General features: G+C 42.1%; 1 protein-coding gene across 1 annotated transcript in view; it reads right to left on the minus strand.

The window, feature by feature from the left end:
* The window catches only part of TMC2 (transmembrane channel like 2), a gene marked incomplete at both ends in the record, with an annotated part of 34,356 nt that overhangs the window by 14,696 nt on the left and 1,976 nt on the right, over window positions 1-17,684 (minus strand). Inside the window, 10 exons of the mRNA XM_082755356.1 lie at window positions 160-339; window positions 2,072-2,260; window positions 4,647-4,794; window positions 5,733-5,875; window positions 10,473-10,571; window positions 12,599-12,705; window positions 13,019-13,100; window positions 14,030-14,120; window positions 15,383-15,535; window positions 16,973-17,288. Of these exons, the coding sequence (XP_082611482.1) occupies window positions 160-339; window positions 2,072-2,260; window positions 4,647-4,794; window positions 5,733-5,875; window positions 10,473-10,571; window positions 12,599-12,705; window positions 13,019-13,100; window positions 14,030-14,120; window positions 15,383-15,535; window positions 16,973-17,288 (1,508 nt within the window). The remainder of the gene's footprint in view (window positions 1-159; window positions 340-2,071; window positions 2,261-4,646; window positions 4,795-5,732; window positions 5,876-10,472; window positions 10,572-12,598; window positions 12,706-13,018; window positions 13,101-14,029; window positions 14,121-15,382; window positions 15,536-16,972; window positions 17,289-17,684) is intronic.

Genomic DNA, 17,684 nt, shown 5'->3' on the forward strand with positions numbered 1-17,684 from the left:
GGGACAGATTGATGCTTAAAATGCTTGAGAGCACTGGGGAGGGGTGGGGGGCACTTGCTGCAAAGTGTGGGATTGCCCCTGGTAGCTATGGAGATGTGCTGCACTCACCCTCTGCTCCAAAAAATGTTAGTGCACTTACCTTTTCATCTCAGCCCTTACTTTTTCATTGACGTCATCCATCAAGGCCAACAGGAATGTGTAGAGGTTCCCCAAGAAGAGGGCAAAGATGCGTCCCAGCTGCCACTTCAACCCGATACGCGGATGGTAATTTTCAAGTGCAGCAATAGTTTCAAACAAGGGGGGACAAAACATTCCCAGCAAGGACATCACAATTTCAACCTGCCAAACAAGGAAAAGGTTACTGCTAACAGCAACAACAGAGACTACCTTACAGTGAGTTGTGACCAAAATTAAGTGTGCATGATGACCATTTTCACTGGGGTGCAAGCTGACAAATCTCTTTAACATCAGCAAATGACTTTCCACTAAAGCAGGGTAGCAAAAGTGGAAGCAGCACATAATAGAGAGAAAGTTGTGTTACGTAATAGTGTTCCACTAAATTAGTTTCTGCTCTTCTCTGCTAACAGAGGCCAGTTACAGCAATAAGGTTTGGACCAAGGGACATGTGGAGCAGAGCAGGAGCTGCCAGCAACCTGTCAGCAACTGGCTGGAGATTCTTGAAGGTTTTATGATTAGGAGGGAGCCAAAATGAGCTCAGCTCTTTGGCTTAGTGTGCTGACAGCACAGCAACAGGCTGCACTGGTGGACTGCAGGGCTTGCTCCTGCAAGAGCACTTTTATTATTATCTCAAAGGGATGAGCTCTGCAGAGTGTGTTCCCTGTCAGTCCAAGCTCATGCATGTTTAGTCTTTTAAGTCACTCATACTATTGCCTGCATCAGCTCCTCATTTATTACTTTAGTTTTAGAGTAAACAAAAGACTTAGGTTAAAAAGCAATTAGTCAATGCTAATGTTTATTTGCCATATTTGGCACGTATCCTTTTGCAATAGGCAATTATGGATGTGAATGGAAATGCATCAAGGACTCAGTGTTGCAGCCCAAGAAAATACGTCCCCGTCTCATATTTATTCCTCTGTATGGGGCAAAGTATTGGGTTGCTGTGGTCAGTGAGATCATTGATGTGTCAGCATTAGCTCAGGCACGGTTTGTAAACACTATCTTATTTTTACAGCCATCTAGTGCCTGTTGGCCTGCAGAGGACTGTGTCTGGACAGCCACCAGCAGGTTCTGACTCACGGGTCTCTTGTTTTTTACTTCTGTATCCAGAAAGAACAACAGTACCCAGAATTGTATATATGCAGATCTTAAGTTATTACCAGGAAAGTATCAGTCACTAGATTTTTTGTCTGTTTGTTTGTTTTGTTTTCCCTTTGGGAAAAGTTGACTAAATTAATCAAAGCATTTTGTGAGTTATTTTGCTAATGTTTTCTGAGGAAATTATGAAAATGCATAGGTTTGAATTTGATTTCCCTTTGATATTTAGATACATGGTAATGGAGTACACATTGAAATTAAGCATTTCAATAGATAGAAATAATTTTGTGTGAGTGTGGGGAGAGCTTCGACTTTGAACAGTTCATTCCAAAATAAGACAAATATTTTTGACAACTGACTTTTTTCTACCGATTATGAAATCTTATTCCCATTACTCAGAAGGAATGAAAAAGATCTGAGTTTAACTTCATGTCTGATAATGGACATTTTCAACACTCAGCTTTCTAGTACAACAGAATTTTTGAGCATTAATATATAACTTGAGGTTGGTGTTTTAAAAAATGACGATGTAAGTACTGAAGACCCATTGAGTCTTAATGCAATTTATTGTGAGAGCATTTTCCCCTGCCTACAGGAGCTGTTAATTTGCCCTGAAAACTCTCTGTGAGACCAGTGTGATTCCTGGCTAACACAAGTACAAAGTCACAGAAGGACTTTTGGACCATGGTGGGGAATCCCTCTGCTTCGGATGCCATCCATTTTGGCTGTGGCAATGATTATGCTGATGTACAAGGAAAGTTATTACATCAGAAAACTGGAAGGAAAGTTTCCATACCTCATTCCTTTCATACCACCCAACATTTTGCATTTTTGAAAATGTCTGGGAGCGTTTCACCACAAAGTAAATGAGGTAGCCACTCCCACACAAGCAGCATATGATGAGGATGTTGGCTAGGACCCGCAGGAACCTCCTCAGGTGGATGTTCTCATCTTTGTTGCTTTCTTGCTCATCCACGATAGATTCCTGGAAAAAACAAACAAACAAACAAACAAAAAAAAACAGAGATACTCACAGAATTGGAGCAAGTAAGTTGTAGCACTGAGCCTAAGGCAACATCAGATAGTTTTCTACTTTATAAAATGTAATTCTGAGCTATGATGGCTATATTGAACATGGTACTTTGCGTTGAGCTCAAACAAAGCTCCATGAAGGCATCTCATTTTGCCTGGAAGGCACAAAGTGGCAGACACATCCCATGGCAATAAGGTGGAGGAATGAGGCTCTAAAATAAAACATTTCCTAGCTGAGTCTACAGCTGGGTTGCAAGGCCTTTTGGATGTCACTGCTAGCTCCTGGACAGGCGGTTACACACTGTCATCAGGTCACCTCTTGCAACTCATCTTCACAAAAAAGAAAACCGATCAAGCCTTTGAAATCCGCAGTAGCTAGGCTTTTTCTTCACTCTATGTGTATTTTTTTTTCTGTGGCTAATTCCTGCTCAGTATCCCAAGCTTTAGCTCTTTTACAGTCCAAGAATTGGTTTGTGCATTTTAGCAAAGATCCTTCTGGTTTTATCTGTGTGCAATACTGCTATTAAATTCCCTTTCTCTGGGATTTTACATGAAGTGTTAGCTCTGAACGAGGTTAAACTGGATGAAATTACTTTTCAGATTGAGCAGCTACATGCTGACTGGCAGCTCTTTTATTTATTGCTTTTTCCTTACTCAATCTGGTATGAATGTGTAAAAGAAAGTGTGGGGTGAGTTATTGTTGGAAAAGTTCTTCCATCCTTCAGCAGATGCTCAATATATTTGGCCTTGCTTTGTATGTGTTTTATAATCGCAAAACTCAGTCCAATTTGTGGAGTATTTTGTTTACTTTTTATTTGTAATTTTTTAATTTTTGAAACAGTTTTTGGTTAATGGAGCTCCTAGTAGCCCAAAGGCAGAACATTATATAGAAATTTCTGTTAACCAAAAATAGTTTTGGATTTATTTTTTTTACAGTTTCAAATAAAACTGTTTTTTACAAACTTTGTTAATTAAAAATAATTAAAAAAAAAAGTAAAGCCCTTTGAAAGTAGGCTTTAAGAGCAAATTTTTTGTCAGAAAAAGATTTTACTTTTTTTTTTTTTTTTTTCTGCACTTACTTTCTGTTTTTCATTGGAGAAATCCTCACTGTCTTCCACATTTTGTTTTTACTTGGTTTCCAAAATTTAAAAAAAAAAATCTATTAAATTGTCTTAGAGTTGTTTTCTTTGAACTTTTCTGAGGTTAGGTTAGCCCAGAATTTATGATTAAATAACTACAAATCTGTTATTATCCACTGATATTAGTGGAATCAGTTTGTATTCTTCCAGCATGCTGGAGATAGGATTTCTCATGCTATGCAACATAACTTTAATAGCAGGTAAGCTTTGTCTATTTCTGTATGTATGTATTACCCCCATACTTACATGTGTGTCATCAGCTAAGCAGCGAAATTGTCTTGGAAGTACGAACTTTTCAGTAGTGCAGACAGCAGCTGTGGTGGGTCACAGAGAGCTTGTGGACATTGAAATGGAAATGAAGAAATCCCTCAACTTCTTTGCTGAAATTTTAAGATAGGCTCCAAATGGGACACTTAAACCTACTGTGTTCAGAGAGCCTGAGGTGTGGGCTTCGTGGTGTTGACAACAGGCTCTGTGACACAGTCCTGGGATCTGGGATGTTACAAGAAACACAGGGCAGTTTTGCTGAGTCTTCAAGAGGGTTTTAGCTTTTGTAGATGAGATGTGGTCATGACTGGGGCAGAGGAACAGAAGAGACAAGATATTTTGGAGGGAAAAGCTGTAGAAATTGCCACCCTGTGAAGCTGCTGCCTTCTCTTGTGCTTTGAGTCACAGAGTAAACGCTGCCTCAGGAGGGGGATGGCTGTGGGCAGAAACTTGCCCTGAACTCAGGGGTGATGGGAGAAGAGTAATGAAGATGTGGTGGCCCCCTGTGCGTATGGCCTTGGCTTCATGCTGCAGGGTGGCTTGTGTCCCGCCTGTCCCCTCTGCTGCTCCTGCTGCCCCAAACATTGGGCATGCAATGGCATTGGGTTCCTACAGTTTATATTCTGCCTGGTGCCAAGGAGAAACAGGTGATGGAGAAGTGATGGAGATGGTTAGGTTCTCACATGACCACAGCAGCTATTTTTTCCCACTTAGTGCTCCAGAGGAAAACAATACTCATCTGGTTTTCCAAATCCTAAAAAGGGGCTTGGGGTGATCCAGGGCATTGGAGCTAGACCTGCTATGATTCAGTGTCATACCCTGTTCATTTTGAGAGATCCTGTACAGATACTCAGTTGTCCTTTTAACCCTCTGCAATGGAAGGTGCTGGGAGCATCCCCAGAAGCAGACAGAGAAATGCCAGTTAGGGGTTACCTTGAAGCTGGTGGTGATGGATGCGAACTTGTTGTCTGCAGTCTCTGGGTTGCCAATGAGGTAGTCCCAGCTTGTGAACATTTTCCAGCTGAAAATGAAGTTGTCATCGTCCCCATCTGCTGTACTCTCATTGGCATTGCGTGCCATCCTGTGTAAGGGTATGCACAGTGACAAGGTCAGGTCAAGTGTTTCACAGAGCCACCACACGTCCTTGAGCTTTGCTGGGGCAGCTGGTTGGTGAGGAAGGAAAGTAGGGTGGTCTTTCATGGGGCTTGGGTGTGACTGTTAGGGATATACAGGCCTTATAATAAAACCCATAATGTATAGAAAAACTAGAATAGATGATGAAAGCAGGCAAGGGATTGCTTCCACCACCTTGTGCATGATGAATGACTATTTACAGTGTTTCTGGGCCTTATGGTAGAGTAAATGATAATGGCTATGTTTAGGTAGTTAAGTTTAGTCAAAAAGCACTGGTGCTGTCCAGTACAGTCATTGCAACACAGCATTTTAGTGATATTTTTGGTAGCTGCACAATGTTGGAGTGAAAGAGCTTGCAGCAAATCATTAAAGGAGAGGAAAGGCATTATTCTTGTTAATCAGCACAGGAGCAGATATGGCTTCTATTGTTTCCTCTGTATTATTTGATCCCTGAAATCTTCGTATGAGACAACAGATGCTGCCTTTTCATAGTAAAAATACAGTAAATCCCCATGCCCCACTCCAGTCAAAGACTCAAGAGATTCTTTCCGCTGCATAGCAATAGAGTCTATTTCAATAGCAATACAAATACATTGGCTTATCCTTTCTTGTAAGGGAAGGATAACCTTTGCATGGTGTGACCTCCAGAGAGAGGCAGGGAGTTTTATTTTTGGCTTTGCAGACTGTCTTCACAGTGTGACATGATAGCTGTGGGGCTCACACTGGCTTTCCACATTTTATTTTATTTATTTATTTATTTTAATCAGTGAAAGCATGTGAAAAGGAAGCTTTGAAACCTACTGCAGGTAAAATCCTCCTTCATGTGAACATGAAGGAGGGAACACAGACTTGGGAACCCAGCTAGGAGACACTGGCCTTACTTACGATCTTATAACGACCATCAGACTGTAGCCAAACACACTGATCCCAACCATGAAATATGCCATTGGTAGCCGATATTTCAACCAGCCAATGGTCCGCTGGTTGTTGTAGTAGCCATAGAAGAGTGCTGAGTACTTGATGTACCCCTAGAGGAAAAGCAAACACAAACCTTTGTGTAAGCCATGTGGCTGTTCCTCTGTAGGAAAAAGGTTCATGGTGAAAACTGAACATTTAAAACAAGGAAAATCAGCTTGGCAATTATTTTAGTGTCTCACTCTGGGCTGTTTGCTGCCTTGTCATTTCTGAAAACCATCAATGCACTTATCCTTTTACAAGAGGGAAGAAAGGGATTGCGTCAGAAGATACTGGCTCAAAACTAAAATGCATTTTTTTTATCTATCACTGTTTTATCCTTACCAGAAAAAACTTCTTACTGTTCTTTGTGGCATAGCCCTCCTACTTCTCTAAGTCAGTATCAAACACTCATGATAGAAATGCTGTAGTAAAGAGGCTTTCCACCATGATATGAAAATTTTCCTATCAGCTAAGATGCAGGTGGTGCTTGGTACCCTGTGGATTTAGCTCCTTTTACTTGCTCCTACCTGCAGAGCAAATATAACTAAAGACTAATATCAAAGTATTCACAATGTATTTTCACATTTCTGTGAAAAGCAGAGCTCAGACAACAACAGCTACGTTGTCTCAAGTAGACCTATTTTTTACTTGCAAACTGTGGGGCATCCAGCAAACATGCAGTTCTCCTAACTTGATCTCCCTATTTTTCTCTTACCTTGTACGTGTATCATTGTATATTGTGCCTTTCATCTCATAAGTTAAGTGTAGTTAATCAGTCTGCCCATGATAATTGAGCAAGCTCCCTTCCAATCAAGGTTTTGGAAAAGCAAAATTGAGACATCACTTGAAAACCATATCAAAGGCTGTGCACTGGGTCTAGTTTAGGGACATCCCTGAGTGCAACATCAGCTGCACATCTGTCCTGCACAAAGAACAGTGCCACAGGTACAGGATAGCTTTGTGTGTTTTTCTTCTGGTGCTGCAGGCTGCAACTTGGGGTAATGCAGCAAGCCTGTGGCTGGCAGACCCACAGCACATTGGCTTGGGTTTTGGATCATGTTATTTATAGCATGTACTGGGTAAATGCAATGAAAAAAAATAAAACATGAAACATGAAGATTATGTTTCTGGAAGGCACTAGTGACATTTTTTTTCTCAGATTGGAATCCCAAACTTTCATCTTATTGAAATTGAAATTGTGGGGACTGACAAATTAGTTTCTCTCTGCACCTTATCCAGTATACTCTTTAAACTCCATTTGTGAGGCATGGTGTCTGGTATCCAAGTGAGATTTATTCCTTTCTGCTCCTCTAGGAATCCATGATGTGACCTCCTTTCTGTCAAAGCATGCTTTTCCCCTGACTCCTCTCTTAAAATGTATTTTTTAGACTCACAGTATTGCCTCGTTGTTTTACCCCTGCTCTGAAATATGTTCCCCACTGCACCTCTCCTGTGGAACACACTGGACATCCATTCATTTTCAAAGGACAAGCCTCTGTGAAGGGCTTTGTTCAACATCTGGCTGCAGAGGGCAGTTTTACGTTGTTGCCCCATAGCTGGACATTGTTTCACAAGCTTGCCAGGTGGGTGGCTGGCATCATTTGGCAGAGACCCACAGGATCAAGCTCTTGATGAAAGAAGGGTGATGTAGGTTTATTTACCAAGCCAAAGGCAGGAGACTGGCAAGTGTTGGTAGCTCGTCTTTGATATGATGGCACAGCCTCAGCAAAAAGAAAACTTCTTTACTGATGTGAATGTGATGTGCATGGTTTATTTTCTACTAGAGAAAACCTACAGCTGTAGTTCAGCAACACACCTGTTTGTTTTTTGTTGTTGCTTGTTGTTTTGCTTTTTTTTTTTAAGTAGGGAGGTGTTAATTTAAATGATGCTTCTTGTATTCTTCCATCATGCTGGTCAGATGAGGTTTTTGTTTGCTACAAACTTATTTGAAATGTTGCTAATTGAACCCTGACTGGTGGATTTTGGATTCTGACAAGCAGGTGAAAAGGCTGGAAAAAGGAAACAAAATGGAGCAGATTATCTTGAGTGTCATCACACAGCACTTGCACGGCAACCAGGTGATCAGGCCCAGTCAGCATGGGTTTATGAAAGGCAGGTCCTGCTTGACAAACCTGATCTCCTTCTATGACAAAGTGACGCGCTTAGTGGATGAGGGAAAGGCTGTGGATGTGGTTTACCTTGACTTCAGTAAGGCTTTTGACACCATTTCCCACAGCATTCTCCTCAAGAAACTTGGCTTGGACTGATGTACACTTCATTGGGTTAAAAACTGGCTGGGTAGACAGGCCCAAAGAGTTGTGGTGAATGGAGTTAAATCCAGCTGGAGGCCGGTCACTAGTGGAGTCCCCCAGGGCTCAGTACTACGGCCAGTTCTCTTTAATATCTTTATCAATGATCTGGATGAGGGCATTGAGTGCACCCTCAGTAAGTTTGCAGATGACACCAAGTTAGGTGCGTGTGCCAATCTGCTCAAGGGTAGGAAGGCTCTGCAGGAGGATCTGGATAGGCTGGACTGATAGGCTGAGGCCAACTGTATGAAGTTCAACAAGGCCAAGTAGCAGGTCCTGCACCTGGGGCACAACAACCCCAAGCAGCGCTACAGGCTGGGATGAGTGGTTGGAAAGCTGCCTGGCAGAGAAGGACCTGGGAGTATTGTTTGATAGTCAGCTGAATATGAGCCAGCAGTGTGCTCAGGTGGCCAAGAAGGCCAACAGCATCCTGGCTTGTATAAGAAGCAGTGTGACCAGCAGGGCTAGGGAAGTGATTGTCCCCCTGTACTCAGCTCTGATGATGCCACACCCCGAGTACAGTTTTGGGCCCTTGTGTCCAGTTTTGGGCCCCTTGCTACGAGAAGGACATCGAGGTGCTCGAGCAAGACCAGAGAAGGGCAATGAAGCTGGTGAGGGGTCTGGAGAACAAGTCTTATGAGGAGTGGCTGAGGGAACTGGAATTGTTCAGCCTGGAGAAGAGGAGGCTCAGGGGTGACCTTATCGCCCTCTAGAGGTACCTTAAAGGAGGCTGTAGCGAGGTGGGGGTTGGTCTGTTCTCCCATGTGGCTGGTGACAGGATGAGGGGGAATGGGCTAAAGTTAGCCAGGGGAGGTTTAGGTATGATATGAGGAAGAACTTCTTTACTGAAAGAGTTGTTAGGCACTGGAATGGGCTGCCCAGGGAAGTGGTTGAGTCACCATCCCTGGAGGTCTTTAAAAGATGTTTAGATGTAGCTCTTAGTGATATGGTTTAGTGGAGGACTTGTTAGTGTTAGGTCAGAGGTTGGACTAGGTGATCTTGGAGGTCTCTTCCAACCTAGATGATTCTGTGATTCTGTGATAATGGGATCCTCATCAGAAAATGGGTAGTGAACACAAGTCTGTCCCTGTCAGCTTTCTTGATGCATCAGTACTTGAAGCTTTGTTAATAAACTAGTTTAAATTGCCTGGTTTACATTAGCTTGTCAATTTGTTTGTTTTAACAAACAAAGTTTTGATGGTGTTTATTACAGAAGGACTGGGTCCCATACACGCAGTGCGTGGGCAAGCACCAACAAGCATTTCATAATTGCTTCTAGAAGCAGCAGCTTTTAAACTCAGATCCCAAGATATTGCTTGCAGCAGCATCCCTTCATGCCTGGCCCATGAGGATGGTAGGGGTGAGAGGATAATTCTCTTCCCAAGGCTGTGAGCAAAGTCTGTGGTATGGGAAGGTGTTCCCTGCCTACCAACCAGGAGTGCTGCTTGCATTTCCTTTCTGGATTGCTGGGTTGGAGCAGCTCTTGTTTTTCTTCTTCATTGTGGCTGCCTTTTCAGTCAAAAGTCAAATGTCTCTTGTTCGTACTAAAGACTTTGGTTTTTCAGGATAAAATTCTATGTTTATGATAGTGAGTTGATACAGATGCAATATTTGTTCTATGCAAGCTAAAGATAAAGCAGAAATGTGTTAATTGGGGTCTTTTTCCTTGGAAAAAGATTTTTTGCCTGAGTTCATAGGGCAACTCTATGAAAGTGGTGTAAGTAAGTTGTACCAAGCTCATGACTGGGCAATTTACATTGTGACTGGCTTCTACTAATGTGCGTGCAAAAATGTAACATCAGCTCTCGTGTTTCATTAGTAAAATTATTGTGTAGACTAAAGGGCATGGGGTTCCTAAATCTGCTTTGACTTCCCTCAGCATGGAGCTTTACAACTCCACCGGCCTTAGTGGATTTTATTTTGCCCCATTGCACCTCATTAGCCCCAGAAAGCACATTTTGGGTGGTGTTAGCCAGCTCTGTTGGGATGTGACACATCCCATTTGGACTAAAAGTGCATTTGCTTTGTTCCTGATAAAGCAAGAAATATACACGTGTGTATACAAACACATATGAGATATGCCAGGAAGCACATTTGTAGATGGAAGGATTCAAATCCATATGCATATGTCTTAATACACATATGCTATTTTGGCCAGGAATCTCTGGGGATCTGCACTATGGCATCTGCACTATGGCACTCATGGGTGCGGGCATCTCTTCATCTTTTAGAAGAAAAAGGTTAATTTTTGGTTTACCTCAAGATAAATTCATCCACGTAGCTTCACTAACTTCTGAAGGGTTTTATTATGTATTAAACTGATCTACTAATCTCTTATGATTAACACCCCTGTACTTACCTCAAAATCCCAAAGAACAGAAAAATCCATAGCTGTTGCTTGTTCAGCCCGGGGTACAGTTTTTCTTGGCATGCTCCCGTATGGCATTCCCATCAGGACCTGGTAAGCATTAATAAGAGAGATGTGTGTGATGTATAACACGCTGTAGTTTTTGTTTGTTTGTTTGTTGTTTATGTTCCCTAGTGAGTTGCTTTTGGTTGATTTTTTAATATGTATTTTATTAGTACCTGAACAGCAGTGTAAAATATTTAGAATTAATTTCACCTGAATAACTAGAGGAGTTCCCTTTCCTTGGTAACATTCATTAAACAGGAAATATTTTGCTAATGAATTAGATTCCTCCATGAGCAGCTCCAGTTTCAATGTCCTTGGTTTAGCAAGAGGCTTCTTTGTTTGAATTTCATGGGTCTAATGCAATAAAGGGATTAGTTTTATCTATTTATTCAGGACTTCCTTTGAGAGAAGTCAATAGCACTGGGTTAAGCTTGCAGTAGATTCTGTATTATACAGTCTTGAATTGAAAAATGGTCTCAAGGTGAGGTGAAGGGCAGTTAGGTTTGGGCAAGAAGCATATGACAAAATGACACGAAGAATAGTTTTCATAGCACAGCCTCTCCTGATGACACCATGCATAGCAGTCCTTGCAGCAAGTCCCACAGCTATTGAAGTCCACACAGAGAATGTCAAGGGCTATGGAGAGTTAATAACATATTTACCAGCAGATTCTGGTGTCCGTACCAAAATATGTCAGCATTCCTAGCCTAGAAAGGTCCTAGCATATCATCTATCACTTATTTTTAGGGCTATCTCATTAATTTCAAAATTATTTGTGACTAAATGTTTATCGCCTAGCTACTCTCCATATTGTAACAGCTCAGTAGCAATGAGTAACTTTATGCATACATCAAAAACAAATTATACAAAGCTGTTTAGTCTTCTACCATACACATAGTTCGCAAAACAAACAAACAAACAAAAACACACAAACCACATTTGTATTTTTCAGTGCTAATGGCTATGTCTCTTCATTCTGGGAGGAAACAGAGCTTTTGCTTTTGATAGTGCAAACAACCCCATCAAGGAGAACAAAAGCATAGTCCTCAAGAGAGACTCTATGCTGCATTTTTGCTCCATAAAAATCTGTGTTGAACAGAACAGATGCCACTGTCTGTGTATGGCACAGCCTTTAAAGACTGTACAGAGTAATTTAGACAGAGGTATAATGGCTACATTAAAAAGTTCTTCAATAAGCGACCACATAAAGTTGGCTATTAAATCCTTTTCCTTCTCAAAGTACAGTGAGAAATGCAAAAACTAGAAATATAGCTCATCCTCGTGAATCATCTGAACTAGAAATACAGAAAAGGGATATTTCCCAAACAAACATTATTTGGCAAAGTGCTCAGGACATCATTTGTTACTTCTCTTGATTGCTCCTTTTCAAGAATCTCCTGTGCTCATTGATCTGAAGCCATGGCCCTTGGAGGGCCCAAATGGGCTCCTGAGCCCAAGGTATTGGTACTATCCATCAGAAACCTTGGCAGTTTTTCCAGTGTGACCTTATCCTTGAGCCTGTGAAAGCTCATGCAATGGCATGTTTGTCAAAGCTGGACTCATCAAATCTGGTGAGGATTGCATTGCAGCTGATGGCTCTGGTCCTTCATAATTATGTAGGAAGTGATATGTGAACCTACTTCATTATCTTTGCTGTGATTCATACAATGCAGAGAGGTGAAGTTTGGAAATGTCCCATAATGTCATTGGGGTTTTCTCAATCTATTTAAGAGCACAGTCCATTTTTTATGGCACTTATGGACATGAACCTGTACCTAGGTTGTGTTTTTCACTTTAGTAAAAACAGGAAAATAGCTTAATGTGAGGTCTCTGAGTTCCCATGTGAGCTGCTGGATGGGCAGGATCTTCAGCAACCTTTTAGGTCTACTGATTTCAATGCGACTTTTGCTCCTGTATCAGTAACATCCTTATAAGTTGTTCTCTGTAAGCAATCGATCCTACACATTTCGTTTTCCTAAAGCACTGCCAGTTACAAATCCTTATTTGAGCCAACAATCTCACATTCATGTTAAGCAATGGGTATGATATTACAGAGAGAATTAAGCACTTTCCTCTGGAATTATAACCAATCCAAATATTAAACCAAAAAGGACAAGATTTACACCGTACATCCATCGCAGAAATATGAAGTAGGAAGCAACTGAGGAGCCAAAGTGACCTTAAAGCAGAAGATACGTAATGGTTAGGAGTTGGGGGGGGTGGGAGGAGGGGAACTAAGCTGTCCTCAGCAAGACCTAGACCCGTCTACCCCATAGACCTTCCCTCATATATTGCCGAAGACCCTCCCAATTGTCCCCACTGCTGGTGGAGAAGCCAAAGATCAATGCTGCCCAGGGTATGTGCTCCTTGTGTGTTACTGGTGCCTGGGGTGAGCAGAGATCAGGGGAACTGGAGCATGGTTTGAATGAATGCAAAACTGCCTTTAAAAATGTCTCACTGCCATCACACAGCATGGAGAAACTTCCACTTACTTTCCACTTCTTTTATCTTCATCTCCCAGGGTATGCACTGTGTTTTAAAATTGTCAAAGTCTCTCTTAAATTTCACCCATTTCTGAAACAAGATAATATGGCTGTGAGTAGAGAGGTGCAAAGTGCGAGGCTGCTTTGTCTGGAGGACTTCCTCATGCCAAGGTTTTGCAGCACTGCTAGAAGTGGGTGTAAAGCCCTGAAGACCAAATCAAAATCTCTGGTCTAGATATAGGTCTGATGTTTTGGACTATTTCAGAAACTACCTTCATCTCCAAAGCCCCTCATCCCCCAAGAGTTCACATTCATTATCTGAATTTTAACCCTTCCCAGGCTTTTAGAAAACTACAGTTGTCCAATGATTTTGCCATGTTATAGAGGGGTGGAAAATTCAGCCCTAGCTCTGGACTGAAAGAACTGATGCAGAGATAACTCTTTAAAACAAAATTTAATTTGATAAAATACAGAGCTTGCGTCCTTCGTTATCAGACCAGCATCTAAATTCCCATTGATTGCATCAGCTCAGGTCTGGCTCTGGTTTTCACTTCTCAATATAACACCCATGACAACATGCAACTTGGTAACCAACCTCAGTCTTAAAACACCATCAATGCCCCCCCATTATCTTGTCATTAACTAGCAGGATGATGTTTTACAGGAGTCCATAGGGCAGTGCAAGAGGCATGGCCTCTTGTGTCTTTAGGGGTGCCTTGTCTCACACTTCAAGGTTTCTGGAGATCAAAACCAGAAAACTGTACTTTTTGCTGTTCATCCAAATCCCTCCTTACTCCAGGGAAGGTGACAATGAGATTAAGGTAGGGGAAAATTTTCCTCTGCTCTTTCAATAATCATAATAGAATTGAAGCTGGCTAGTATTTTTTTGAACATGGACAGGAAGTTTTATCCTGACATCCTAGTATCCCTTTTGTCAATTATGAGTTAATAATCTATCAAAAGTATGCTGAATAAATAAACAGTTTCCATGCTTTTCTCTGCTGTCATTTCCATACTTACTTTTGCCATCATCATCTTATATGCATACAACTTTTTGCCTTTCCCTTTTCCCAGGGCTCCTTCAAACTTCTCAACAAAAGCTTGCGCCTCCCTAATTGGAAAATAAACAAGCATGTATTACTGAAAGAACAAAGGGGCTCCTTAGCTTTACACCTCTGCTTCTTTGAACCCAGCATGACTATGATACTTTCTCTCCCCTCGTGCATTGGTCAAGAAGAAAATTATATTTTCTAGTGAAACAAATTCCAAGAAGATGCAGAATTTCCTTCCACAAACAACTCCATAGAGACAGTTTCATTTAGGTTTCTTAGAAGGTAGTAATGATTGCAGTGGTCCAGAAAGGACAAAGGTATGTGATACTGGGTAGAATTTTCACCCTGGTCCTACCCCAAAGGGAAAATATGTCAGAAATAATATTGCTTTGCTCTTTTTCCTTTTATTGCAGAACTCCAGAATCTGAGGGTCATAAAATTTTATTTGTAATGATCTCAGGATCATAGTGTACTTGTGAGATAGAAATGCTGCTTTAATGCAGTTTTCCTGTACAGAGCTACAATCAGATTTTTAGAAATATTTGGAGGTGTTCAAGGCTCCTGATGCTAAGGGAAGATAGAGCAGGTATTGGTCTTCAGGGTGTAAAGGAGTAGCAAAGGCACACAGGGACTGTCCACCTTCACAGCCCTATTATGGCACCTCTGAGCAGCCATTTGGCAAAAGCAGAGTGGGGACATCACCCACATCCATAGGGGGTTGTATGCACCTTACAATGCTATTTTTGAAGTTGAAATTCTTCTTGGGATAAAGGAGGTTTCGTGTGTTTTTTAACCAAAGATCTGGGATTTGCCTTGACATAGGAATGGTTTAAAATGAGCCCTTTCCCTGTTGGCCTGTGGGCAGCAAAGTTATCTGTGCTCCACAAACCTTTGCAAATAATACACTATTTTTTTTCCAAGCAACACCATCTTAGGAAGTCTGAAGTAATATGACACCTTGCCGCTTTGATTTCTGTCTAGCAATGGGCATGAATAAGCAAAGCAGGGCACAGAGTTTGCTTTAACAAGTAGACTGACAGAAGTGAGTCACTTGGTTTTAAATACAAGTGTAGAATGACCTGGTGGTGGATATCAGTTGAACAGATTTGCACCCTGTCTGTTCTCTGGTTACAGAGACTGAAAATCAAATTCCACATTTTAACTCTGATCCTCTGAGCTCAAATGGACTGGCCAGGTTCAGCTGGTCACTTTTTCTGAGGCTGAGGACTTATGATAACAGCAGCAAAAAAATGTAGTTTCTAGGAAAGGCAAAATGCAGCTGACAGCTGGTGAAGACTCCAGGGGTGACGGTTCTTGGTACCTGAGCACTGAGAGCTTCTTCACCATTCGCCAGGGCTTGTTTCTCATGGCAGAAATCAGTTTTTTCCTTTGCTCTACCTGCTCCATCAGCATCGCAAGCTCTTCCTCTGACAGTGATTCCTCATCAAATGAGTTAGAAGACTCAGAGGAAGTACTGGAAGACATGAAATTAACAGCACAAAATTGAAAAATTCACCGTAGTTAGAGGGAAACTCTCATGGGTGGGGTGGGCATGTTGACTCTGGCCCCCATGGGTCCTGGGGCAATGTGCACAACCATCAGCTGGCCTGCCAGTAACAGTCTGTATCCCACAGAGACTGATGTCTGGAGGAAAGGGTGCCCAGCTTCATGGGAAGTCCTTTGCTTGTTTGTATACTGAAATCTCCAGATCTCGTGGAGCAAGATAAACTGAGGGGGCAGTGCCCCCTGAGCATGCAGCACCCACCAGTATGGCTGATCAAGAGCTGATTGCATTCCACCATAACTCAACCAACATAGTGCTTTGGACCATGTTCCAGCTATAGAAGCACTGCCTAGTGCAACAACTGGCTCTGGATAAATGTTTTTCATGCCTGTGACAAGATTTAACAAGGATGAGGCTTGAAAACATGACAGATTCCTTTTAATTTTAACATTTCCATAGACCAACCTGGAGAACATGCCTGGATCTGAAGAATTTGGGCTGAGAAGCAGTAATAGAATCATAGAATATCCCGAGTTGGAAGGGACCCATAAGGATCATTGAGTCTAACTCCTGGTACTACACTGGTCTACCCAAAAGTTTAGACCATGTGACTAAGTGCACAGTCCAATCGCTTTTTAAATTCAGACAGGCTTGGTGAAGTGACTACTTCCCTCGGGGGCCTGTTCCAGTGTGCAACCACCCTCTCGGTGAAGAATGTCCTGATGTCCAGCCTAAACTTCCTCTGCCTCAGCTTAACACCATTCCCATGGGCCCTATCACTGGTGTTTACAGAGAATAGGTCACCTGCCTCTCCACTTCCCCTCACAAGGAAGTTGTAGACAGCGATGAGGTCCCCCTTCAGCCTCCTCTTCTCCAGGCTGAACAGGCCCAGTGCCCTCAGCTGCTCCTCATACATCTTCCCCTCTAGGCCCTTCACCATCTTCATCACCCTCCTCTGGACACTCCCCAACAGTTTAATGTCCTTTTTGTACTGTGGTGCCCAGAACTGCACACAGTACTCGAGGTGAGGCCGCACCAGCGTAGAGTAGAGCGGGACAATCCCTTCCCTCGACTGATTAACGATGCCGTGCTTGATGCACCCCAGGATACAGTTGGCCTTCCTGGCTGCCAGGCCACACTGCTGGCTCATATTCAACTTGCTGTCAACTACAACCCCCAGATCCCTCTCTGCAGGGCTGCTCTCCAGAGAGAGACATTTCTTTAATGAAAGAAAACTTTGGAAAGAGTTTGATTGCATGGCAATTTACGTTAATGTTTTTTGCCCTTGTATCTTTTTTGGAAGAGCAATAATGTATTTGTAGTTCTGACCCATACGCCGCAAACTCAAGGTGTGTCCATACAGCTGCACATCTGTCACCTGGCATGCTACAAGGATCATCAAATTACCTGTTTTTCCTGCCTTTCTTCTGTTTGTTCTCCCCCTCCTTTCCTTTTTTATTTGTTTTTTTTTCTTTATTTTCTGAATTCTTCTGATCTTTAGTAGAAGCCTTTTTGTCTCTCTCTTTTACTTCTGCCTTTTTTCCATCACCATTTTTCTTTTGGTGTGTTTTTCTCCTCGAAGCTCTGTTTTGTCGCGGACAATTGTGTTCCTCTTTGCTTTCATCTTCTTTGTCTCTCTGTGGCTTTTTTCTTTCAAGTCTACTTGCTCTGACAGTTTCCCTGCAGGGCTGTTTCTTAGATGTCTTCTCCTTTCCTTCATCTTCTGCAAGGGATTAAAACAAAACAAGCAAAATAAAATAAAAAACGAACAAACAAAAACACTTTGGAAAACACTTAGCTTTCCATATTGGATTGGCACAATAAAGATTCATTAGAAAAGTGCCAGCAGAATGCCTGCTGCAAACCTGAGGGATGGCAATGAGCAGATTCCTGTTGACCTGATTGGGTTTTGCATTATGCCCTGACCAAGAGCCAAATACAGCACTTTGGTATGCAACTATTTAAGATAGCAAGGCCCATTTTAGCACATCAGCAGCTGATGTGTAACTATGAGTAAATTGGAGCTTAGTTACAAAAGCAAAAGCCCATCCATCAGAGAGCATAAACAGATATCTTCCTGCCCTGTAAAGACTCCAGAGCAGCAGAAACAGAAACTGCA

Source organism: Aythya marila (genome assembly GCF_965140915.1).
Source record: "Aythya marila genome assembly, chromosome: 2".
Classification (NCBI taxonomy): domain Eukaryota; kingdom Metazoa; phylum Chordata; class Aves; order Anseriformes; family Anatidae; genus Aythya; species Aythya marila.